This window comes from Diceros bicornis, chromosome 35 (genome assembly GCF_020826845.1).
Source record: "Diceros bicornis minor isolate mBicDic1 chromosome 35, mDicBic1.mat.cur, whole genome shotgun sequence".
In the NCBI taxonomy this organism is placed as follows: domain Eukaryota; kingdom Metazoa; phylum Chordata; class Mammalia; order Perissodactyla; family Rhinocerotidae; genus Diceros; species Diceros bicornis.
The window spans coordinates 7,930,195-7,955,575 of record NC_080774.1 but is presented as its reverse complement, the minus strand read 5'-3'; the positions used below and the strand labels follow the sequence as shown (position 1 = coordinate 7,955,575).

The following is a 25,381-nucleotide window of genomic DNA, read 5'->3' as shown; positions in this document are numbered from 1 at the left end:
TGCCCATCATGTCCCCAGTGCCAGCTTAGTGATCACACCTCTTTCCTCTGCCAGAGTTCTGAACTGATTGGGAAATAAAACAGAGGAGCAGCATTATAGCATCATAGCAGCATTGTTCACTAGAGCCAAAAGGTGAAACCACCCAAATGTTCGTCAACCGATGAGAGAATAAAATGTGGTCTATCCATCCAATGGCATATGATTCAGCCATAGAAAGGAATGACCCTTGGTATCTGTGGGGGATTAGTTCCAGGACTCCCTGCGAAACCCAAAACCTGCGGATGCTCAAGTCCCTGATATAAAATGGCATAGAATTTGCATATAACCTATGCACATCCTTTGTATACTTTAAATCATCTCTAAATTACTTATAATACCTAATACAATGTAAGTGCTATGTAAATAGTTGTTATACTGTATTGTTTAGGGCATAATACAGAAAAGAAAGCCTGTATATATTCAGTACAGATGCAGTCACTGTAGGCCTTCCGGTCCTCAGTGGGTTGAATTGGTGGATGTGGAACCTGTGGATACAGAGGCCGCAGATACTGAGGACTGACTGTGCTGACACAGGCTGCAACGTGGATGAGGCTTGAGACTGTTGTGCTAAGTGAGAGAAGCCAGACACAAAAGGCCATATATTTTATCATTCTGTTTATATGAAATATCTGGAAGAAAAAAAATCCATAGAGACAGAAAGTAGATTAGTGATTGTGAGAGCTTGAGGGAGGAGATAGTGGGGAGTGACTGCTAATGGGTACAGAGCTTCCTTTTGGGGTGATGAAAAAAGTTCTGAAACTAGGTAGCAGTGATGGTTGACTGAATTGTACACTTTAAAATGGTTAAAATGGTAAATTTTATGTTATATGTATTTTACCACAATAAAAAAGAGTCAGCAGATGGTGGCCAAAATATTACCTTTATTGTTGATCAAGTTGAGGATGTGGCTTATGAGTGAACCACAGACTGCCTTTCCAGGCAGCCCTAGGTAGCCCTGGACTAGGACAGGCCTCCCCTTCCCCTGTCTCTGTAGGAGCCAAGCAGGAGGAACGTGGCCCTCAGTGGGCAGCTTGCTCCCAAGAGGAGAGGAGGGGAAAGGCCAGGACCCCCCATGCCAGTTCCTCCTTCCACACTCGCTGGTAACATACCCACTCCACCTGGCTGGGAAGGAGTAGTAGGGAGGCGGGGCTAGGAATGTTTTGCTAGTGGGAGTCCAGGAGGCATCAGGAATGGCAGAGAAATGTTGCCTCATAACAGGCAAATATGGTTGAATGAACAAATGAATGGACTCCACTGCTGTTCTGGGACCTATAGTGACAGACCCCGGAGCCCTCTGCCTGCTTTCTTTTGCAGAGCATGGTCTGACGAGGAGTTAGGAGTTAATCCTACCTAGGACTGACAGCAGTGTGAAATCCCTGCGCCAATCCCACTCTCCCTGTTCCTAATTCCAGCTCCTGTCTGTGCAAAGCTTGCACGTTAATTTCCATTCCAAAGCAGTCTCTTTCCATACCTCTGAAGAATTCAGACTTTGCTAGTTCCATCCAATAAAAGTTTTGAGAGAGACCATTGTTGTACTGTGAACTTCCTGTTTCATGTCATGACCCTGTCTTCTAGGAAGGGCGGCATGGCAGGAAAGTGTGAAGATTTTTCTTTATGGAGAAGTTGAGCACTCATTTAATACCTCCATATTTAAAAGCACCTCCCATGTGCCAGGCACTGTGCTGGGATGAGTTAGACCTAGACCTTGGCCTTCCCCTAGTGTGGGAGAGCGTGAGGTGAATCTGGGGTCATTGTTCTGATGGGGAAGCTCTGGGGAAGCCCAAGGAGCTAGACATAGGAAGGGCAGGTTTGAGAGGTTAAGGCTGAAAGAGATCTTTCGTTTACTGGGGGGAAGCTGTTGGTCTCAGAAATTTTCATAGTATGTTTCCGGCTACACTTTAAAAAGGAGTACAGCTTAATCCTGAGTCCAACCGAGAAGTATCCCAGTCAGCATGTCTGGGAGATGAGTTAAGCTGGGGCAGGGTTAGGGGGAGCAGAAGTCCGACCATAGATGCTTCCTGGGGATACTGCCCTAGGAAGCTCCGCCAAGGAGCTGCAAGTTCCCCTTGTAGAACTTTTTAGAGCAGCCTCTTCTAATATGTTCTGGAGGAAACTAGACTTTGGGGACCTCCATAAAGGAGTCCTTAGTCCAGGTTGGGTCTGTGGATGTCTGCATAGGGAGTGTCTCCTCTTCTCCTCCTTGAAGATTGAAGTGACATTAGTACATTAAAGGCTCTGAGAAGCCCATCAGTAAAGCAATGTACAGAAATTTATCCCAGCATTTTTCTAACAATTTGTCTATGGAATCCTTTTTTCTCTGTAATACTTTGCTGCTATAGAACTATGCATGTTGCTTCTTCAGATCTTATCTTGAAACTGCTGTGGGAGAGGGATAGTCATCACCATGAAAACATCTGGGACGCTCTCATCCTCTACTCTGTGGATAGTTTAGGTTTTGGTTTTGGGCTCACTTCTTTGTGTTGGTTGAGCGCCACCTGTTGGCTGTTGAGAAACCTGGGATGATGGTGTGATAGCAGTTGGACTTTCTGAAATCCTACGTATTCCTGCTGAAGTTTGACCAAATTTGACATAAACACGAAGGAAAAGTGAAACATTTCAGCAAACACAGAGTAGGAAGATGAGAACCGCAAACTACGCCTTGTCAGATTGGATTTCTGGCCTATAGGGTTTAATTTCTCTCTCTGTATCTTCCCACCCCCTTCACTGTAAGTAGTTGAAGCTGTCAGCATAATCTGACTTCTCTGAGAAGATGCTCTTATGCTCCTATCGGCCCACTTTGTCTTAAGTAACAAAGCGGGGGTAAGGTTGGGTTTGTATTTCAGCCCAATGGTTAGTTCTTTTTTTTTTTTTTTTTTTTTTTTTTTGTGAGGAGATCAGCCCTATGCTAACATCTGCCAATCCTCCTCTTTTTGCTGAGGAAGACTGGCCCTGGGCTAACATGCGTGCCCATCTTCCTCCACTTTATATGGGACGCCGCCACAGCATGGCTTGACAAGCGGTGCGTCAGTGCACGGCCGGGATCCGAACTGGTGAACCCCGGGCCACTGCAGCGGAGTGCATGCACTTAACTGCTTGCGCCGCTGGGCCAGCCCCTCCAATGGTTAGTTCTTAACAGAACATTGCAAGACACCAGAGGCCATTCTTTTCCCAGGACTCCTTGTTTTCCATTATATCCCTTCTCCTGCTTTTGTCCTGCAGCCATCTCTGCAGGTGGCAAATGCTCCGTCAGGATTCACAGAGAAAGTGGCCTTTGAATTCTGGGCTTCAATGTGAGGAATAAGAATTATGGAAGAGGTTTTTTTTCCCCTTATGGAAATGGCTTTGCCCAGTTGTGGAACCTGATATGCTCCGGTGAATGCTCTGCTCTCCAGGCTCCAGCCATACTGGATGTTTTCCACTGCCTGACCAGGCGTGTTCTTGCTCACCTCAGGGCCATCACAAGCCAGGCAGAAGGAACAGCATAGGCCTCCCCTCCTCTACTTGGCTTGGCAAAGTTTTCCTTATCCTCTAGGCCTTAGCTTAGATGTCACCTCCTCCAGAAAGCCACGCCTGAGTGCTCAGACTGGGTCAGTTATGCCAACTGTGTGCTCCCACAGCCCTCTGCTCTTCTTTGCGACACTCAACACATAGGCAGGACTTATGCCTCAGCAACTTGTATGCTCCCTGAGGGCAGGGGACCTCATCTGCCTCTTCATTCCCTTCCTCTGTTCTTAGCACATGCATGACACAGAGTAGGTGCTTAACACTTGTCAAATGAGTAAAGGAGCCCCAGTCCCTGCCTTCAAAGCACTCAAGAAGCAAATGGTTCTGCAGCTACATGGCCTTCAGGGCTCACCTTTGCCCCGGTCTTTGTTCGCTGGTATTGAGAGTGGGCTCACGGTTACCATCTTTTTCCTCCTGTGGAGGAGGAGGAGGAGCCCAAAGACATTGGTGGCAAACACAAAAGAAAGGACTTTTCAAGTCAGGAGGTGTTAAAAATCAGGACTTGCGGTCATAACTTAAATTTAGATAATTGAAATGGTTGTTAATACCTTACATTTGTATTTTGCTTTAGGGTTTACCAGTTGTATGTGTCATATACCTACATACACATACTCTCATTTAACCCTTATTAAAACACTCTGCAGGCGGTGGTATTATTCTGATTTTACACAGGAAACTGGCGTGCCAGAAAAGTTAAGTGACTGTAAAAGTTGCCCAGGTAGTACGCGATTGTGCAGTAGAGGCTCCGAAATAGCGAGCTGCTGGCTGTTGAACTTAGTTGGAAGCTGGTCAGCGTGGGGGTGGGTTAGAAGTGCCTTTGGAGTAGGGGGAGATGGGAAGGAAGAAGGTGTGTGACTAGTTTGAAGCCTCTAACCCTTTGAGCTGAGGCTGCTGGTGTCTCTTTGTCCCTCAGATCCTAAGAGGATGTGCTGTGACATTTTCTCTGTGGAGGTCACAGCTTCCTGGCCTGTGTAATCCAAAGCCTGGCTCCGTGCTGGGGTGGGTGGGGGGAGGCATGAGGTTTTGCTAGGTACAAAGCCCTAGGCTTTTGCTTTATAAACCAGGTTTTCAGTTTCAGGTTTGTTTGTTGCTTGGGCACTGTCTTTGAAGACCCCAGCTGTTGACTGTTGGTACATCTCTGCTTGTCACGTGGGTTTTCTGAGTGGGTTTGGAAGAGGGGCAGGGCTGTGGCCTGTGGTCAGGGAGAACCCTCAGAACCTCCTTTGGTATGGACCAGAAATAGTGCCTTGCCCACCTCAAGTCATCTGAAAAAGGGAAACCCTATGCCAGCAGCCCAGAGGTGGCTCCTGGCAAAGCCCTTGGAAAAACTAAACTGTCCGAGAAGGCTGTGCCACCAGGGAACTTTCCTTGCCTGCTGTTATCTTGGTTTGCAGGGACCTTTAACTCATTCAATGAAGAATGATTACATGAAGTCTTGGTATGTGCCAGGTTCTGTGCTGGGTGCCTAGGGTATGTGATGCCTGAGGGCCGTTTGTTCGAGAAGCTGCAGTCTGATGGAGGGAGGTGTGGGTACAGACATTGCTATATGGAGTATGGATGGTGCTGTCTTAGGGGTTTGAATAGTGCTCAGGGAACCCTGAAGGAACTGGCAGCAGCCTGGAGAGGGCAGTGCCAGCTCGGAGGAGATGATGTTTGAGCAGTGTTTTGAAGGATAAGCAGGTGGCCGGGACAGAGGGAGCTCCATGAAGAGTGAGGACGTGTGTGCAGAGGCCTGGAGGCAGGAGAGGGCTCCGCAGGTTCTAAGGCAAGTGGGACGTTCGGGTGCCTGGATTATAAGTGCCTCATGAGGAGTGGCAAAGGACGTAGGCTGAGACCAGGTTAAAGGAGCTTGGCTTGCATTCAGCAGATTTCTTTCTTTTTTTTATCCCAGCTGTATTGAGATATAATTGACATATAACATTGTGTATGTTTAAGGTGTACAACGTGATGATTTCATACACGTCTATATTGCAAAATCAACAGATTTTTAACTTCTAATTGTGGAAAATTTAAAAGACATGGAAAAGTAGATAGAATAGAATAGCGAACCCCATGTACCTTTACCCTGCTCCAACAGTTACCAGCCCACGGCCAGTCCTGTTTCCTCCGTACCCTGACACTATCACCACCACGCCCACCCCCACTACTCCCCCACTCCATATCACTGAAGAAATTCCAAAGTGATTTGCATATTCTGTCAAGCCTAGCCTGTGGCTTGTAATGGATTAATCCAGAATTTGGAGGCCTAGAATGATGGGGTGGCACTATCGATTTCATTTCATTTTCAAAGGAACCACTGAGTTTCCCCTCTTCATCTTGCCTTTCAGTGGGAAGTTGGTGTCTCCAAAGTGGAAGAATTTCAAGGGCCTGAAGCTCCAGTGGAGAGACAAGATCCGGCTCAATAACGCCATCTGGCGGGCGTGGTACATGCAGTGTAAGTGCTCCATGAGCTGGGAGCAGGAGGAGACCGCAGGGGCCCCAAGGCCTTGTGGGGGACAGACCTCCAGGTACAACCACCTGGAAGCCTTTGCACCTTGGGGCCCAGAGCCCACTCTTGGAACATTGTGTTTCAAACAGAAGTCTCTCTCAGGCAGTTTGCGAAGATAGGAAAAACAAGCCAAATCCTAGTGAACTGGACACTGCTTGGCCATCAGGCACAGGGGCCAGTCAAATCATCTGTGTCGTGAAGGCGTCTATAGTCTACAGGAGATGGATGCATTAGCCGTTTGCTCACTGTTATGATAGATGCTTGGGCCCAGTGTTGTAAAAGCAGAGCGGGGTGGTGGGGTTAGTTCTCTTCAGGGGAATCAGGAAGGGTGTAGCAGAGAGGTAACATTTGAAGAGTCAGGGAACAGTTCCCATTTCAGCATATGTAAGAAGATGCAGGCCCAGGCCTCGTTCTGTCTCCAGCTGGGTTGGGTGCTGGTGGATCTGGTGACTTCTGCAGGAGATCAGCGTGCTTGGGCCACGCTTGGGTTAGGGTGATGTGTCTCTTAGTAAGCCAGACTCCCTTTCTTGCTCAAGCATTATTGATGGATTCTTTTCCTTTAACCTGGACCCCTTTATTTCTCCAAAACCTCATTTTCCAAGGGAAAGAGAAGGAAAGAACATGTGGGAGGGTCCCACCCTGAGAGAGAGGTGTGGACAGAGGGGCAGGGCTCCGTCAGGGGTTTTGGTCATAGTGATGGTGTCTTACCCTCTCTCTGCCCAGATTTGGAGAAGCGCAAGAATCCTGTGTGCCACTTTGTCACTCCACTAGACGGCTCTGTTGAAGTAGATGAGCATCGCCGGCCAGAGGTACCTGGCATGTGATCATTGGTGGCTGGGACAGGAACCCGCCCTCAGTCACGACGAGACACTCAGTGAGGGCTAGGAGCGAGGGTTGGGTTCTGCAGTGGGAGACTGCAGGGAAGAGTACTGGGGCTGCACTGTCCTATCAGCTGTTGTGACCTTGAGAAGTGACGAGGACATAGGGGGTAGAGGCTCTCCCTTTCTCAAACTAGGTGTACCCAAGGACCAAGGAACTCTCCAATCAGCACTTACCCTCTGCTTTCATTTAAAATTGGTATTTCTCGGGGCCGGCCCGGTGGCGTAGCGGTTAAGTGTGTGCGCTCTGCTTCGGCAGCCCGAGGGTTTGCAGGTTCGGATCCTGGGTGCGCACAGACACACAGCTTGTCAAGCCATGCTGTGGCAGCGTCCCATATAAAGTAGAGGAAGATGGGCATGGATGTTAGCTCAGGCCAGTCTTCCTCAACAAAAAGAGGAAGATTGGCATTAGGTGTTAGCTCAGGGCTCATCTTCCTCACAAAAAAAATAAAATAAAATAAATAAAATAAAATTGGTATTTCTCTGTAAGTCCACAGGGAGGGATTTTGGCTCCTTACAAGGCAGATGTCGTTAACAATTAAAGAATGATCTCAAGATCTGTATGTACTGAGATGGAAAGATGTTGAAGAAATAGTAAATGAAGAAAAAGCAAGTTGGTCTACAGTATTTTAATATTTTTATGTTAATTCTTAAAAGTGTGTATCTATGTGGTTATACATGATAGGAAATGTCTAGAAGGATATACAGAAGTCGTTTACTAGTGGGTACATCAGGGGCGTAGGATTAGAGTGAGGAAGAGGAAGGGAGACTCTTTTCACTTTATACTCTTCTGCGTTGTTTTAATTTTGTCCAAGCATGTCTTACTGTTATGATAAAAGGGGAAAAAATTAGAAAGTAACCTAATGAACGACAGTTGTGAGCAGTCAGACATGATCTGTTTTAGACAATACAGTCACACGCCATATAATGACGTTTTGGTCAATGATAGACCGCATATACGATGGTGGTCCCATAAGATTAGTACCATAGAGCCTAGGTGTGCAGTAGGCCGTACCATCTGGGTTTGTGTAAGTACACTCTATGATATTCACACAACGATGAAATCAACTAACAACACGTTTCTCAGAATGTGTCCCCGTTGTTAAGTGACACGTGACTGTATTAAGAACTATCATTTTGGTAGGTCTGGTAATAATATGGTATTATTCACTGTGAAGATTCTTTACTATTAGAGACACACAATGAAGTCTTTTTAGGTGAAATTATATGAGACTTCTGATATCTGGGAGTTGCTTTAATATACTCCAGCCATAAAAAAAAAAAAAGGAATCTGAAAGAGAAGTGGGCTCTCTAGAATTCTTCAAGAATATTGTGGAAAGGACTCATGCCCTGCATAATGGAAAGGTTGAACTAGATGCCCTTGGAAGTCACTTTCCACCTGAAACTTCTGTGATTGGCCATTTGTTTTCACCCTTTGAAAATGCGGCAGAGGCCACTGGAAAAGGGCATGTGGGTGCTACCTATGGTCTCTGTAGGGATCCTCCAATGCCGGGATGGAGGGGCTCTCTACTTCTTCCCTGCCCCAGCATTCTGTCTGACCCCATGCTCCAATCCAGACTTCAGGACCTGTGCGGCTGAAGCCCCACTGGGTTATTGTAGGTCATGAAATGAAAGCATGTCTTTAGAGGTCAGTGTAGCACATAAGAGGTGGACACTTTGTGAATCAAGTTGTAGGCACGTGGTAGAGTTCTCTGAGCTGGATTGCCCAGGGCTGACTTCCAGTGTCAGACACTTCTTTGTTCATGGGTTGGGTTCTGCTAATCGACCAAGATGCCATCTTTTCATTCTGACCTGCATCTCTCTCACAGGCCATCACCACAGAAGGGAAGTACTGGAAAAGCCGCATTGAGATTGTGATCCGGGAATATCACAAGTGGAGAACCTACTTCAAGAAAAGGGTATCCGGCTTGGGATCCAAAAAGAGCAAGTTCAGGAAGCTCCCACAGGGGAGGGAAGGAACTGAGTTTCCTATTCAGGACACTGACCCTTGAGGCTGTGGCTCCACAGCTGCCCCCCACCCCCCCAGGGGGGTGTGGAGAACCAAGTAGGACTGGCATTCTAGCCCAGCCCAGGGAGGGGCCTGCTTTGGTCCTGTGATCTGTGCTCTCAGTTTCTCCGGCTATGAATTGGCTGGGAATCTCTTCTGTGCCAGCATCGGCCTGGGGGTGGCAGGTGGCAGGGTCCCTCTCCCCGCCTGCCTCCCAGAGAGAAGAGGCCTAGATGCTTCCAGAGTTCACTCACCTCTGGGGAGGAGAGGCTGAGGGCCTCATCTGCTCCCAGGACCCTGGGTGACCACCTAGTCTCTCTCCTTTTCTCCACAGCTACAGCAGCACAAGGATGAGGACCTCTCCAGCCTGGCCCAGGTGAGTGAGCTTGGGGGCCATGAGGACCTTCATAGGAACCCCCCTTTGAGAAGAAACAGCAATGACTTGGGTGGCCCCATGGTGAGCCCTGAAGCAGAAGGTGGTGGGGACGCAGACTCTCCCTGCGGCTAGGAGGGGGAGGGGCATCCCCCTCCTCACATGAAGGGGTAAGGAAATGGGCAGTTCTCTTTGCCAAGTGGGCTGGAGGGGTGCTCCCTGCATTTCTCCACCCACTCACCTCCACTTTTATACAGCAGCCCTTGCTGCTCCATAAAGTAGGGTAACATATTCCCCAGCATGACGGGATTGGGAATCCGGGTACCCTGTTGCCCCTTTGAGTTTTCCTTCCCCCTCTGTTGGCGGTAGGATGATGACATGCTTTACTGGCACAAACATGGGGATGAATGGAAGACCCCAGTCCCCATGGAGGAGGACCCACTGCTGGACACAGACATGCTCATGTCAGAATTCAGCGACACCCTCTTCTCCACACTTTCCTCACATCAGCCGGTGGCCTGGCCTAACCCACGGGAAATAGGTAACCCATCCCTAGATCCTTGACTTTGAACACGCAGCTGGTTTCCTTTTCTGCCAAGCGCCCCCAGGGCAGGCTTTACCTCAGGGCCATCTCTGAGCAGCTGCATGTCACTTGTTTAGGGTAGGCAGTAAGGAGAAGGATTAGCCAGCCAGCCTCGCTGACATCTGAGGGCCACATGCATTGAGTGGGTGGGACTGCAAATTGAATCTTCCTGGGAATCTGTCGGACCTGTGGTGCCACTGTGAGAAAACAGTAGGGGGTTTGGTCTGAATCAATTTCACATTTCTGATACTTCCCCTTAGCAGAGCATACGTGCCTAGGCTGAGTGACAGGGCCTGGGACTCACCCTAAAGAAAATCAGAAGCATTCCTGGGCATGACCTCTCACCTGGTGGCATTCAGTCGTCCAGTTAACCCCTCAGGGAAGAGCCCACAGACTAAAAATTAGAACCGGAGCATCTCTGTATGGCTTCCTGGGGGTGTCTGTTCCCTGATACACAATTTACTTTCTTGTAAAAACTTCCTTTCCTGCCCTCTGAGGGTTGAGAATGGCCATGAATCCAGAAGAAGGTAGAAATCCCAGGCAGCTGCCTACATTTCTCCTTGGAAGAATCTAGAATGTGAGCAGGGCCAGGAATTTCCATTCCAGGCCTTTTATATGTTCCTACAAGATTGTCTGAGACGGCAGAATGATTCCTCGGTCTCCTTTCTGATTCTTACAGCACATCTGGGAAATGCAGACATGATTCAGCCGGGGCTGATTCCTTTGCAGCCCAACCTGGACTTCATGGACACCTTTGAGCCTTTCCAGGGTGAGGACGTGGGCAGAGTGAGAGCATGGCTCCTGGATCTCCCTTTGCCCAGGACAAAGCAGACTGGTGCTTCCCTTTCCTAGAGGGAACTGTTAGAATGAGCAAGGGGGAAGACTTAGAATTTTTCCAGAACTACCGTTTTTTTTGGTAGTAGCTGCAAGGTCTGGGAAGTTTTCTGGGACATTATTCTCTCAAGGAAATTGGCATTCTCCTTCTGACAGTCCCAGAGCCTCAGGTTTGGCCATGACTGGAAGCAGTTCTCCCTCTAGGCAGCAGAGGGTGCTGACGACACAGCCGCCTCCCAGCAGTTTCCTGCAGTTAAAACTGGTCCTGAGCTCCGCCTTTCTAAGAACGGGTGAAAGGCCAGGCCTGGGAGTATTTCAGAGCCCACACTGGTTGCCATCATGTGCGGTTCCAGTCAGAGGGCTTGTTTCTGCAGACTTATCTGGGAGGGTACCCTCTGGCCATGACACTCCTCTGGGTAAGGTGGGATTCAATGCTCAATTTATTTGGCTCTTAATTCAAGGAAGTGATGGGCCCACAGAGCTGAAAAGCCCCCGGTGTTGTCTTTCAGACCTCTTCTCTTCCAGCCGCTCCATTTTTGGCTCCATGCTGCCTGCACCTGCCTCAGCACCTATACCAGATCCCAACATCCCAACTGCTCAGGTAGAGGATGCTGGGGGTTGGGGGCACAGGGCTGGCCATGAAAGCTCTGCACCCAGGGCTAGGCTAATGAGATAACCACGCAGTCATAAGCAAAGTGCTAGGGGTTGCTAGATGTAGTGCTGAGCACACGTCTAATGGGTAGCGAAACTGTTCTAGCCCTCCTTGAAAGCATCCGTAAATATCCACGAGGTGGGAGACTGTCAGTAAACATATGCTCCTGCCTAAGGCTCCAGATAACCTGTGTGCAGCGAGCTCTGTTCTTACTGGTTAAGACAGGATTAGCAAGACAGCAAAGAAAAAAAAATGTGGATCACTAATAAAAAGAAGTTCTCTGTATTTCTTTTACTTTTTACTCAGCAGTCAACACAAGTTGATTACCAGGTATCAGGGCTACAGAGCTGAGTGAGGCACGGCTCTTTGCCTTGAAGGGCCTCTCAGGCTGGTATCCGTATCCCAGTAGACACCAGTAACCTGGCCTCGTCTTCTTCCATCTGGCTCTGGGAAGAATTTCTTCTATAGAAACTGAGACCTGAACAATCGATTCCTTCTAGCGTTTCCCTTTTAGAAAGAGGTGACCTCTCTAGAAGTTGATACATGAAACTATCCTGGGGGAACCCCATGAGAAGCTGTGATCCAGGCTGCCTCTGCTCTGTAACAGAAGATGGCAGGGACTTGGGGGAACCCCTGCTGGACTCCAGAAACAAGATAGTCCCAGGCTGAGAGCCAGCTGTGTGCAGACAGTCACTTTGTCTGAGCCGTGTTATCGTTAGTTCCCCATGGAAACAAGACCCCTGCAAACGCCGCGGGAGGCACAGATCATCTCCCCAGATCAGCAGGAACGGGGATGGGAGACACCGCCTTTGTCCCTTCTGTCCTGGGGTTGGTCTCAGGTGCCGATGTCCGTTGTTGGGCTTTGTGGTGTGTAGCTCTAGGCAGTGATGGCGGGTTGTATGACCCCAACATTTTGTTCCTCTCTTCTTTTCTCTTCCTTTCTCAGGAGAGCATCCTGCCAACCACCGCTCTCCCTACCGTGAGCCTCCCTGACAGCCTCATCGCGCCCCCCACAGCCACTGCCCTGGAGCCCACGGATGAGCAGGGCTGTGAACGTGCTTCCCAGCCTGGGGACCCCTTTATCCAGCCCACAGACTTTGGTCCCCCTGTGCCGCCACTGAATGTCCCACAGTCTTTCCTCCCCGTGTTCACCATGCCCCTGCTCTCTCCCAGTCCCGCCCCTGTGGCTGTGTCTCCTGCCTTGCCGTTGGTCCCTCCTCCTGCCACTGCCCTGACTCCCACGACTCCATCCTCTTTCCTGGAACCTCAGAAGTTTGCTGGAGTCGGCAAGTCACCCTCTGTCATCACCCACACAGCCTCCGCCACCCTCACCCACGATGCCTCTGCCACCACCTTCAGCCAGAGCCAGGGCCTTGTCATCACAACCCACCATCCCACTCCCTCAGTGTCCCCCTGTGGCTTGGCACTGTCTCCGGTCACCCGGCCACCGACTGTTGGGCCCCCCCAACCTCGTTTAACTTTTGTGCACCCCAAACCTGTATCTTGGACTGGCGGGAGGCCCAAGCAGCCCCCCAAAATAGTGCCTGCTCCCAAACCAGAGCATATGTCCTTGGTGGTGAAGAATGCTTGCATCGCCCCAGGTGAGTCAGGTGGAGGAAAGCCAGAGTGTGACCCCTGCCTCCCCCAGGAGGGTTGTTTCCCATCCGCAAGGCTGCAGACTCGTGACACGCACACATTGTGACGTGAAACATAAGAGTCTGGGAATACTACGTGTATATGATCCAGTGTATTTTCTATTCTGTGTTGTTGTCTTAAAGTTAGTCTCAACCCAGTTTGAAAAAACATGGTCCTGGTCATCTCTTTCCTGGGTCTGTAGTCTGTCCGCTTCAAGAAGTTGTAAAAAATATCAGGTGCCCTAGTGGCTTTGTCTTTCCGTGCCCTGCGGTGAGGAAGGCGATGTCTCAGCGGCAGCAGAGGGGTCGTGTGCTGCTCCTGGGGAGCCCCACTGTGCAGCTTGGCTGGGCCCGGGTTCAGTAACAGCGTCGGGAGCAGGCCTCCATGGCTCGGGGCATCCAGCCTCACCTTCTTGTTCTGGCAGCTGCCTTTTCAGGACAACCACAAGCAGTGATTATGACATCAGGCCCTCTGAAGAGAGAAGGGATGTTGGCTTCTACTGTGTCCCAATCCAATGTGGTCATCACACCTGCTGCCATCGCCAGGGTGAGGGGGCCCTGGACAGACCCTCAGCATCCTAATAATCCCAGCGTGACCCTGCTCTTGGGTGACCCTCACCCCACATGACTGTGGTCGGGGGTGACCTCTTTATCCTGTGTCACCTCAGGCTCCTGGAGTTACGGAGTTCCACAGCAGCATCCTGGTGACAGACCTCGGCCACCCCTCGAGCAGCCAGCCCGCCCCTGTCTCCCGGCTCTTTTCTCCAAGCACGGTGCAAGACTCCCTGGTGAAGGGCGAGCAGGTCCCACTGCACGGGGCCAGTCCCCAGGTGCCTGCTGCAGGTTCCAGTGAGTGTTCACTCCAGTTGGAACGATTGGGACTTTGTGAGTGAAATGAGCAGGCCCACTCCTGGTTTGGGGAGGCCGCCCGGGGAGGTGCCCCAGGATTGAGCCTGGGCTGTCAGGCCATGCAGCGAGGTCTACGGTGGCCCAGGCTAGGGAAATGCTCAGCGTAGGGCTGGATAAACCATAGCAGCAGGAAAGCAGCAGGCGTGGTGCAGTGTAGGCAGCTCGTGTCCTTGGGGAAGTGCCACTGCTAACCTACTTCAGGAAGGCCTGACTCTGAGCTGCCAGTTCTGATCCAGAAAAAGGATCAGAGTCCTTGTCAATGGTTTTCAGAAAACATTAGCCTGGAGTTGCTGCAGCCGCAGAAGCCCCCTAGCCTTGTCTCCACATCAACGTTGTTATCCCTCACAGTTTTCAAGCACTGCGCATCTGTGAGCTGGTTCCACGTCTTGGGCCTTCTGTTGGTGAGACAGTCAGAGTAGGACTGACTTTGCCCAGTGACATCTGAAGAACCGGGAGGTCAGGGAAAAGTGATTTTCCTGAGGCTGAGCTCCTGGTGGTGGGGGTGGAACCAGAACCCGGGCTCCTTCCTTTCAGATGCCACGTCAGGAAGGGAGAACAGAAGTGTCTTCTTGTCTGAAATAAAACCATGGCGTGGCTACTCCTGGAACTGTGTGCAAACAGTTGTCTTCCCTCTGCCTCGAAAAGACACGACGGGAAAGGTCTTCACTTACAGGGATCAGACAGAGGGACTTGTCCAAGGACGAGTTTTGAAGAATAAGGACCTTCAGTCCAGGAAGATAAAGATGCAGAATAGTTGTTTCTTTAATTAAAAAATTTCGAGGAGTGGGTCAGATTGAAAAAAAGTATGAGAAAACATAAACATAGAGTTTAAAGAACAAAAGTAAAGCAGATCCCTGCATACTCGGGACCAGGGTAAGAGCTAGAGCCTTACAAACCCTGGAGACCCGTGATGGCCTCCGGGTGGCTTTGTAGGAGGCTGTCAGGAGTTGGACCTCCTCTCAGAACTCTCCCACATCCCCCAAGACCTGTGGCTGGCAGAGCTTGGGCCATATTCCCACTCCACGTCCAGCCAGCCCTCGTCAGGCCTTGCTCAGGCCTAACAATGCCCCTAGGGATGTTGGCAGAATTTCTCTGGGTTTTGCTCAGGGGCCACTATGGGAGGTTCAAGATGGGTTTGGAATCTCAGGGCTTGCTGGGGGTTTCCTTCATGGCTGAGGACTGCTGCGGCTGGTGCAGCCTCACTGATCCCACCTCTCCCACCCTGTCCCTAAGTGGAGTGTCTGTTCTTCCCAGGTCGAGACTGCCCAAACTCAGGGCAGGCCTCTCCGTGTGCTTCAGAACAAAGCCCCAGTCCTCAGTCTCCCCAGAACAACTGCTCAGGGAAGTCTTCTGCAGACCCCAAAAATGTGGCTGCTTTAAAGGTACCATACATCTCTCTCAGGTCTCTATTCCCTTGGAAGGATGGGGAGGCAAGGAGGAGAAGAATATCAAGGGACCTTTGGGACAGCTGCCTCCCTTACTAGGGCCACACTGGAAAGAACGTGGACTCTGCTGGTGTTCCCCCTGGCTGGGGTCGCATCAGAAACGTGGATATTTGCTGCTTTAATCTTGAGATTAAGTTGGCTCCTCCCATTCTGCCTCCCACTAACCACCCCGTGGTGACAGTGGGCCCTTAGCCCAGGAGCCACCATTGAATCGTCCTACTGCGGTAGGGGAGGTGGCAGCTGTGAGGAGTGGGTCAGTAGACAGAAGTTGGAGGGTGGCTGCAAAGTGCCGGATCAGCAGCGTTCATTGGGAGTCGTTTCCAGCCCCTGCTGCTACATTCTGCCAGGGTGGTTTTCTAGCATCCTGTCCTCTCTCCGTCCTGGCTCCTCCTGGAGCCTTTTAGCTTTCTGGTACCCCTTCTTCCACGTACCTCTCAGCTGCAGGGTCCTCATCTGCCCCAGCTGCACAGCAGCAGGTTGGGAGGGAGGGGAGGAGGGAAGTGGCCCTGTGTCGCAGTGACGGTCGATTCCCCCACAGAACCGGCAGATGAAGCACATTTCAGCTGAGCAGAAAAGGCGCTTCAACATCAAGATGGGCTTTGACACCCTGAACAGTTTGATCTCTAATAATTCCAAGCAGGTAAGTGGCCTGGGGGTGTTGAGTGGGTGAGGGAACCGACAGGACGGCCGAATGCTTCCTGCATCCCCTGTGTCAGCCTTGGTGCCAGGCGGACATGCAGCATCGCTGTGGGCGCTGCTGCTCTGACCAGCCGCCCCTTCCACAGACCAGCCACGCCATCACGCTGCAGAAGACTGTGGAGTACATCACCAAGCTGCAGCAGGAGCGGAGCCAGATGCAGGAGGAAGCCCGGCGGCTGCGGGAGGAGATCGAGGAGCTCAACGCCACCATCATGTGAGGCTAGGGGCTTGGGGGCTCCAGGGCGTGGTCTCGTCCTCACACACGCACATGTCACAGAGGCAGTGGGGCCCTCTGTGGCCTCGTGGCTGACGGCTGGCTCTTTGTTGCAGCACTTCAGCTTTTTGTCATCCTCCTCCTTCCCAGACCTCTCCTCTTGGGCCTGCCGTGCCGAAAATGGACTGGCTCTGCCCATTTGGCGCCCAGGGTCCGAATTTGCCGTCAGCTGCTCTGAACTTCTTTTGACTCTCCTGTTGTTTCAGCTCCTGCCAGCAGCTGCTCCCTGCCACGGGAGTCCCTGTCACCCGGCGTCAGTTTGATCACATGAGAGACATGTTTGATGAATATGTGAAAAGCCGGACCTTGCAGAATTGGAAGTTCTGGATTGTATCTTTGGGTTTTCTTTGCTTCTCCCACGCCCCCAACCAATGCACTGAAACAACAGATATTGACACTGTAGTTCCTTTAGAAAGGTTCTCTTTAAATGTTGTCATTGAGTTCATCAGGACAGGCAATGCTAGTTCCTGTCCTGGGCGAGAGGGGCCTGGGCAGGCCTGTGATGTGGAGTGGGACTGTCCTTGGTGACTGTCCAGGCTTGGGGCTTCCCATGGAGGCAGAACAGGCCAGTGTTGCTCTCTAGGTCTTTGAGAAATAAAGACAATGCTAGAGCCACTTGCAGAGCAATAATGTGGCAAGGAGATGGGATCTAGTCTAACACATCCTGACAGCCAGCCCAGTCCCTGTGACAGCGGGGAGGGGGGTACCACAGGAAACCGGGGCTCACAAAACCACTAAGTGGCAGAGCCTAGATTTGAAAGCAGTTCCCTCCAGGCTGTTCTCTGCATTTGTGCTGCATGGCCTTGAATGCTGTAATGAGGCACGTAACCCTGAGTGCTGGGGTCTGTCTCGGGCCAAGGGCTCCCTGCACTCTGCCTTCCAGATGGCGGCAGGGCCCTTACGGGTGATGGCTCCTGCCTTGTCACTCTCCACCCTCGGAGCAGACAGTCTGCACACGTGGTGGGTCCGTCTCTGCACCGCATCCGTGGGTCTGACAGACTGAGGACACAGTGCAGGAGGAGAGAGCCAACACTCTGTCAGCTCTGACAGGGCAGGGGTTATCTGTGTGCACTCTAATGGTGGTTTTTAAGAGAAGAGATGGCGGACACCAGCTCTGTTTCCCTACTTTGTGTTTTATTGGCTAGCTCTGGTCCTGATCCCTTATCACTGATGGAGCTGGGTGGCAGCGGGGATGAGTCAGAACCTCTTAGTAAAACACCACAGCCCTCATCAGTCTGAGGCCTGGGGACTCTGGGTGCTATCCGGGCTCAGATCAGAGAGAAAACGGATCTCGGGCCTTCGCTAGCAGATTGCCGAAGATGATTTGGGAAACCTGCACAGAATATGATTAAGAGCCAGCACATTTGTGTTTAACACAGAAGACACACATCATCTCTAGACAGATAGCTTCAATCTGTTGTGTGCCTCTGATATTCTTGCCAATACAGATAAAAACTGTCATGTTCATGTCATTGTACCAGGACCCATTCCAGACCAAAGAAACTTCTCCATCCCTGCCTCCGGCCTGCTCAGTGGTCATCACCTGGGCTCAGTTACAGTTAGAAACATTTTAGGTGAATGTAAGGACACACCTTGTCTAGATCTCTCTCTCGACTGTCTGTGTACAATTACTTGCCAGTCCCAAGGGAAGTTGGTCCCCGGCAAGCCCGTAACTTGACTTCATTCTCCCCATGCTCGGTTATGCATTCCCTGGGCCTCCTCCTCGCTTACGTTCTTTAACCTACGTGCCATGCAGTTCAGTATCATCATCAAGCCGCTGTTTGAGTCCTTCAAGGGGATGGTGTCCACCAGCAGCCTGGAAGAACTGCACCGGACAGCACTGTCCTGGCTGGATCAGCACTGCTCCCTACCCATCCTCAGGCCAAGTGAGTGGGGGTTGCATGGGGGTCGTGGGGCCACGGGGGCTTTTCCAACCCCTTCATGCTAGTCCCGGAGAAAGGAGGACCCTTACCTGCAGATTGTGCTGAAGAACACCCAGGCTCCGCTGCAAGCAGTCGTGCACGCAGGGCCAGGGGCACGAGGGTGATGCTGTGCAGGAGGCCCTGAGCCAGAAATGCCAACTGCGGGGCAGGGATTAGGTCTCCAGCGCTCCCCTCAGCTTCCCACCATCTGTGTGTGTGTCAGTTTGATCAGATCCAGCTCACGTTTACTGAGCGTTTGCTCTTCGCCAGGCCCTGTCTCAGGTGTTTTCAGATACATTTTCTTGTTTAATTCTTATGACAACTAACAAAGCTATGCCCATATATTAAGGTTATAGAGGCGTTGTAATAGTAAAACAAGTGGACAGGGGCCGGCCCCGTGGCGTAGCAGTTAAGTGCGCATGCTCCGCTGCTGGCAGCCCCGGTTCGGATCCCAGGTGTGCACTGACTCACCTCTTGTCAGGCCATGCTGTGGCGGCGTCCCATATAAAGTGGAGGAAGATAGGCACAGATGTTAGCCCAGGGCCAGTCTTCCTCAGCAAAAAAAAACAAGAGGATTGGCATGGATGTTAGCTCAGGGCTGATCTTCCTCACAAAAAAAAACAAAAAACAAGTGGACAAGTAGGAACAGCTTAGGGTTCTCTGCCTGCCTACAGGGGAGGAGACAGGGTTCGGAGGGTTATCTTAGAGGCAGAGAGTGGGAGTGCCTGGATCTCATTGTGGAGGCTTTCCTGGTGTCCATCAGTCGAGCTCTGTGCCTCCCACTTTGGCAGGCATGAGAATCACCACGCGAGTTGTATGTATAAGACCGCGTGTACTATCCATTGTGGGGCTCGAAGCTGCCGCGTGTGCCTGTGTCTCCAGGCTAACCCCCCTCCTGTCTTCCAGTGGTGCTGAACACCCTCCGGCATCTGAGCACCACCACCTCCATCCTCACAGACCCGTCCCAGCTGCCAGAGCAGGCGGTAGAGGCTGTCACCCGAATTGGCAAGAGATCGGCGGAGTCTTAGCAATGCTTAGCAGGCACGTGGCTGCATGAGATGCCACGGAGACCCTTCCCTGCCTGTGGAGGGGAGGCTGTGCCCCACGCCTCTCCTGATGCAGAGCCTGAGGACCTCCCTTCGACTCTGCTGGCCCGCTGGGCCGCTCAGAACACCACGCTCAGGTCTGAAGCAGGTTCGGGTCCTGCCGACAGCAATAGCCCATCTTTGGGAACCCCTTGCTGTGAACTCTCACTCAGTGACCTCATTCAATGACCTCTCTTACCCTCGGAGCAGCCCAGACAAAGGGGAGCACCGCCTTGTCCTGTGCTGTTCTGTCCTGCTGGTGTATGTCAGGGCCACGACGCCAGTGTGGGGAGTGGATAGGACAAGAGGGGGCAACGCCTGCTCCTGCAAGTTAGGAGACTTAAGGGTCCTCCCAGTTCCTGTCTTGAGACTTACAGATATTCCCTCCTGTCACATCCCGGGCACTTGTACTGCTCGGAATGACTCCTTGCGCCCGCTCTGGCCCACCCGTGGAGCAGTTGGAAGGCATCTTTCTTCCTTCCCTGACTCGGACTTTGTAGGTAGATCTGGACGTCTGCTCAGGCTTATGCACAGGCATAGGCTTCTCCTACCGCACAGGCTGCTGGGGGAGCCCCAGAACACACGTGTGCAAAAGCCCGTGTGGGTGCCTGTGGGACGAGAAGGAAAGCACAACAGTGCAAAGCTGCTGCTGTGGCTTGGAAACCCTCTCGGGCGATGTTTTAATCTGTCTTGATTTAGTTCCACATGACATTGCAGCATCCACTGGGTCGCTGACTTGAGAATCATGGCGGGCTCTCAGCCCGGGCCTCCTCGGGCGTCCTCACAACACAGCCCTTCCACCCTTGTTCTCCACCTGCTTCCAAGCTGCAGCCACGGACGAGCCAGCTGTGCCTGATGGACGCTTGTGGCCCTTAGGGTGTAGCGTTTGAAAGGCCAGACTCCACAGTGCTGCCGTCAGCCTGGTCCCCTTGTCTGGATTGTTCAGCCGGGAGCCCCAAACCATAACAGTTCTCAGACCAAAGATGTCATCACGCCTGAAGTCTGTCCTGTCTCATATTTGGAGGAAGAAATTGAGTGTTGACAGGCAGAACTCCGAGGTGGCCAGTCTCAGAGCTGTCTCTAGGCGTCTCCCAGATCAGACAGTAAAGAATTATACTCAGATTTGATCAAGGTGGAGGAATATCTGGGGACAGTGGACTGTTTCCGAATGTGGGAATTATAGTTGGTTCAGAGGGAGGTGCAGCAGGAGGGTGGGTCCAGGTCTCACTGCGTCTGCGAGGGTAGCTGCAGGTGGGAGGGTGCTCTCTAACACTCAGGAAGCCCAGCCAAGGGCACCTCCTCCTTGAAAGAATGTGCTTTGAACGTCCTGCTGTGAAGTTCAGAGCCAGCAGGCTTTCCCTTCGACCTCTGTCCTCCCTGCCAGAAATGGAGCCTGGGCAGTGCTAGGCAGGCCAGGAGTCTGGGTGGGCTTCAAGGGAGCCGGGGAGCTGTGGGGTGGGGGGTGGCGGGTACCACGGGCTACCTCCTGAAGTTCAGATCCATTCGGAGGCTCCCACTGGTTTGGAAGCCTGCAGAAGGTGCTCAGAGGGCAGCCAGCCCTGCCTCAGCTTTGGTTGATGGAGGACAGAGGGAGGGGTCCTCTCCCTGCTGATGGCCATGCCACAGGTCTGTGACTAGTTGCCTGCTCCGGTGTCTGTGCTTCAGCCCCGTATAAGAGCAGCTTGGCGGCACCCCTCAGCCTCCCCAGAAAACATGTTTACAGACCTTCACATCACTTTTCTGAGGGGCGAGCACGAGGCAAGGCTGGGCCAGTCTACAATTCCCACTGGGAAGCGGTAAGAGAACCGTCCTTCACCCCTAGGATAAACATGAAGTCGCCCTTCCAAAGGAGAAACGGCTGTGATAAGAACTCTGCTAAGGTCAAAAGAAAAAACACAAAACTTTCCCAGCCGTGAGGGCTTGTGGAGGGTCATGAGCTTGGCTCCTTCCCCAGTTCCTGTGCCTTCGTAAACCGCGTGGATGGCCGCAGTGCTCGGCTCGCCAAGACCTCTCCGAAATCAATAGCTTTCTCCCCACCCTTTTCTGGGAATCATTTTTCTTTAAACTCCGTGGGGTATAAAATTGGCCTCTTGCTTTGGCCTACCTCTCCCTCTCTCTCTCTCTTTTGCTGATTTAATGTTTATGATTATGTTAAATATTTAAGGCTGTTAGGTTGTGTGAGACTTTGAAGGATGTGTGTGCGCGCGCTTCCGTCCATGTGCCCCAGCAGACTGTTAACTAGATGCGCGTTCCTCTTTTGAAATCTTTCTTAAATCCATTTCTCTTGATGCTCAGCATTACCACGGCTGTAGGGCCACAAAGCTATATCTCTTACTATAGACACGATTGTTTCTTGTCCCGAAGTTTTCTTGTTTTGGAATCTTGCCCAGTGAATCACGGGGGCCTAGCCTCCACTTCTGTCCTGGGCCAGGGTGTGGGGACCCTGAGGCCACTCAGCCAGCAGCCTCCACTGGACACTGACTGCAGGGCTATGGTTTGTTTACGCTTGTTTCCACCCCCACTCCTGTCCCTACTCCCATAAAAGAAACTTAAAAATGCTGACACTTTGAAGAATAAGAAAATCATACTGAAAAGGAAAAGAGGCTGTCTGGCACATAAATCTCTGAAAGTGATTCTGTGAAATCTTTCTGTGCCATCGGCTCCTTTCCCATCACTGTTTGCTCTTTCACGATGAGTGAGAAGTGCAGGGACAGAGCAGGCACCACCACAGGGCTTTCTGAAATTGACTGGCCCGTCCCTCCTGTTACACACCAGCTGTCACCCCCTCCGGAGGGCCCTGGCCGGCGGCAGATGGGCCACTTTCTGGCAGTTTTTCACAGCACGAGGGAAGCAGTCCCAATGTGAGAAGTTAGTGTTGATGAAAACACTGGGTCTTGTCGAGGAGAAAGGACTGGGAGGACGGTGAAATCCCCAGCACACTGTGTTCCTGGAACCTCTTCAGGAGGAGAGGTGGTCACTGGTCACCCGTGTGTCCTTGTGTACCCAACCTTCCCCACTTCCTGTCCTTGTGACCTGAGCCCACCCCACCTTTCTCAAGGTCAGACCTGTGGGTTTTTCTGCTCTGGCCAATGGAAATATAAACTTAGAATCTTAAGGGACATGGCACCCCAGGGTGGTGCCATACCCCTCTGTCCGGCCCCAGGTGAAGGGGTGTGGCGAGTGACATCGTTGCCTGATCCTGGCACACCCTCCAGCAGGAGGGGTCATACACCTCCTGTCTCCATGTGCAGTCCTGGCGGGCTCCACCCCAGCTTCCCCTCAGTGGGGCTTCCCTTCCTTGTGAGGTGCTGGCCTTCCACCTGGATGAGTCCCAAGGCGGCAGGTTCACCGTTGTTTTCAGCATCACAAGTGTTTACTATCTAGCTGAACAAGAACTCATCAGAGAGGAGCCGGGGCCGTCCTGTGGTCTGTCCGCCCATGGCCAGCAGGCTCGCTCAGTGTGGGGTGGGTGCGGTGCTGTGGACCCAGGCCCTGCACTGGCCGACCTTGCCTCAGGTCAGCCCTTTCATCCCACTGGCTCCAGAGGGGCAGGCTTACCACATCACCTCATCACCCCTCCCTGCTCTCAGCAGTCCCTTCCCCTCTTGTGATCACCTCAATCCTGAAGCCCCCTATCAAACCTGGGGCGAGTTGGGCCTCTCTCTCCTTTGTCTCTGGCGGGAAGAATCGCCTTTCCCTCCAGATGCCCTCTTCCCGTTCAGCGCTTTGCCGTAGGTGAAACCTGCCCATCACATGTCGAAACCGAGCTTTGCAGTTTTTCCTTGGTCCTGGTCTCCTTGGTGAAGGGAGTTGAGAGAGCCCTGATGTGGGCAGCGCAGGAGCCACTAGGATGCCCGTTGGTCTGTGGTTTGGGATTTGTTGCCCCTGATGCCTTGTATATTAAAGAGGATTTTCACATCTGAACATGGCGGTGGGGTGGGAGGGAGCAAGCTTGGAAGCTCAAAACAAGTTTGTACCATTCAGTAGTCGCCTTGGCCTTGATCCACTCGGCAGGTTTCTGTGATCAGAGTGGTTCCAGCAACAGAGAGAAGCCTTAGGACCCCTGTGTGCACGCACACAGGTCAACTGCCCAATTTTCCTTTCCTACTGAGGACTCGCCTTTCCCGGCTCCCTGCACGGCTGTTTCCTTGTTGGGCTTACAAAAATCAGCCTTTGAGTAAGAAAAGGGAACTTTTCATGTTGAATGTTGGCTTTGACTTTGAGTGTGTGTGTGTGTGTGCGCGCGCGTGCACTTGCACAAGCCTGCGTATATGTTTACTTAATGGAATTTTATTTTTGTGAAATTCCTTTCCAATTATTTAGCAAAATTCACCTCCATCTCCCAGTCAAACTTTTGGTTCCACAGTCAACCCTAGGCATCGCTAATTTGAAGAATTCTCCTCTGGGTTTCTGAACAGAGATTGTGCTACTCTCAAGAGCTGAGATTGTGGACGGTTGGGAGAAACTGAAGTTTTATACATTTCCGTGGAGTTTACATCCTGCAGTTAAAGGCATAAAGGGCTCAGCCCTGGGAGACACAATTCCCGGCTGTGTTTCTCACAGGGAGCTCGAATGCAGCCTCTCCCCGTGACGTCCTGCGGTTTCTATATCTGAACCTTTTCACATAGCCTGCAAAAGGATGCTGTATTCATTTGCTTATTTTGTAACACCACAGCTGAAACACCATGTTCTTTTCCTTTTTCAGATTTCAGTTCATTGTGTAAATGGTTCATTTTTTTGTTGTGAGCTTTGATGATTGTGTCAGGGCACTTTTAGGAGACAGTTACTCCTTGTGGTCTGAAAAACAAAACCCAGAAGAGTCTTGTTTGATCAGAGGCTCCCTCAGGCCTGCGTCATCCAGAACACAGCCCTTTATGCTCCGCAGTCGAGAAGCACGTTTCCACCAGCTGTATTCAACACTACAATGCAGTTTTAAAACTATATTTGCATCCAAGACAATAAAAAGCTGTATTTTTTTGAAAAGCCTGTGATGTGTGGTCTTAAATGCTACCCTCTTGAGCTGTGGAAGAGATGATAAAATGAGACCAGAAGTAATCAAAGTGATGCCCATGACTGCTCCCTCATTCTACCCTTGGGAGGTGTGGGCTCAGCCTGGACTGGAGGTGTTGGGGGTGAGAAAAGAGGCTGAAGGCGGGTGAGGGGTTCTGGAGGTGTGTCCAAAAAGACAGTGGTCCTACAGAGAGGCCTCCACTGAAAGGGCCAAGACAGGTACCCAATATGACAGATCTGCCCATGAACTCACCGGGCCTGGTGCTCCAGAACTTTCCCAGGAGGACAGAGTTCAGTGGTCCTTGGGCAAACTGCCCGTTTCCTCATCTGGAATTTGGGCAAACAGCACCTGCCCTGTGCACTTCACAGGGTGGTTTTGAAGTTCACATAAAATGGAAGTCAGGGTGCTCAGTAACCCAGGAAGCGCTGTACTTAAGAAAGCGTAGGTTATCATCAGTATGGCCAACACTGGCCCCAGCTGAAAGGATTCTGAGTTGTGGTGGTGGCTCCAGGAGGCTGTGGGCTCCCTGCTCCCTGCTGTGACCCAATATCATAGACGGAAAATGCTGGGAAGTTGACCAGCAGAGGTGTCCCTTTGTTGTGCTGAAAGGATTTTGATTATCTCTGTTTCATTTAGAAGCTTTTTTCTTTTCCATACTGTCTTCCTGTGCTCGCCACTCTCCCACCCCAGCTCCTTGTGCCTGGGCAGGGTGACCCGATGAGATGTGCCGTGCTGTTCCCTTGCAGGCCGCCCGGCCCCTGTGTGGAGCTGCTGGCTTGCTTCAGCAAGCAGCTGCCCAGATCTGTATCTCTTGACCAAAATGCAGTGGGTTGATACACAGGCTCTTGTCTGATCAAACCCCCACGCCTCCGCCAAGGGAAAAAGTTTCATGACGCAAAGCAAGACTTTGGGCCTTGAGAACCAGGGGCCCTAGAGAGAGGTAAGTGGCTCATGAAGAATAAACTCGATTTCCATTGAGCTAATCAACAGGTGTCTGCTTTATTATGTATGGGTTCTTAAAAGATGCTCGGGGCATAATTTGG

The 25,381-nt window shown here is 51.5% G+C and overlaps 1 protein-coding gene across 2 annotated transcripts in view; it reads left to right on the top strand.

The window, feature by feature from the left end:
- Positions 1–24,313, top strand: part of MLXIP (MLX interacting protein) — a 58,671-nt gene extending 34,358 nt beyond the window's left edge. The window contains exons 2-17 of one of the 2 annotated variants that reach the window (XM_058531358.1): positions 5,871–5,977; positions 6,755–6,840; positions 8,739–8,828; positions 9,252–9,293; positions 9,660–9,831; positions 10,553–10,642; positions 11,217–11,308; positions 12,306–12,960; positions 13,419–13,540; positions 13,662–13,842; positions 15,157–15,284; positions 15,886–15,987; positions 16,133–16,260; positions 16,527–16,650; positions 18,077–18,206; positions 19,149–24,313. In XM_058531358.1, coding sequence (XP_058387341.1) covers positions 5,871–5,977; positions 6,755–6,840; positions 8,739–8,828; positions 9,252–9,293; positions 9,660–9,831; positions 10,553–10,642; positions 11,217–11,308; positions 12,306–12,960; positions 13,419–13,540; positions 13,662–13,842; positions 15,157–15,284; positions 15,886–15,987; positions 16,133–16,260; positions 16,527–16,650; positions 18,077–18,206; positions 19,149–19,270 — 2,371 coding nt within the window. In that variant the 3' untranslated portion in view covers positions 19,271–24,313. The other variant, XM_058531359.1, reaches the window with a different exon arrangement.
- Positions 24,314–25,381: the final 1,068 nt, after the last annotated feature.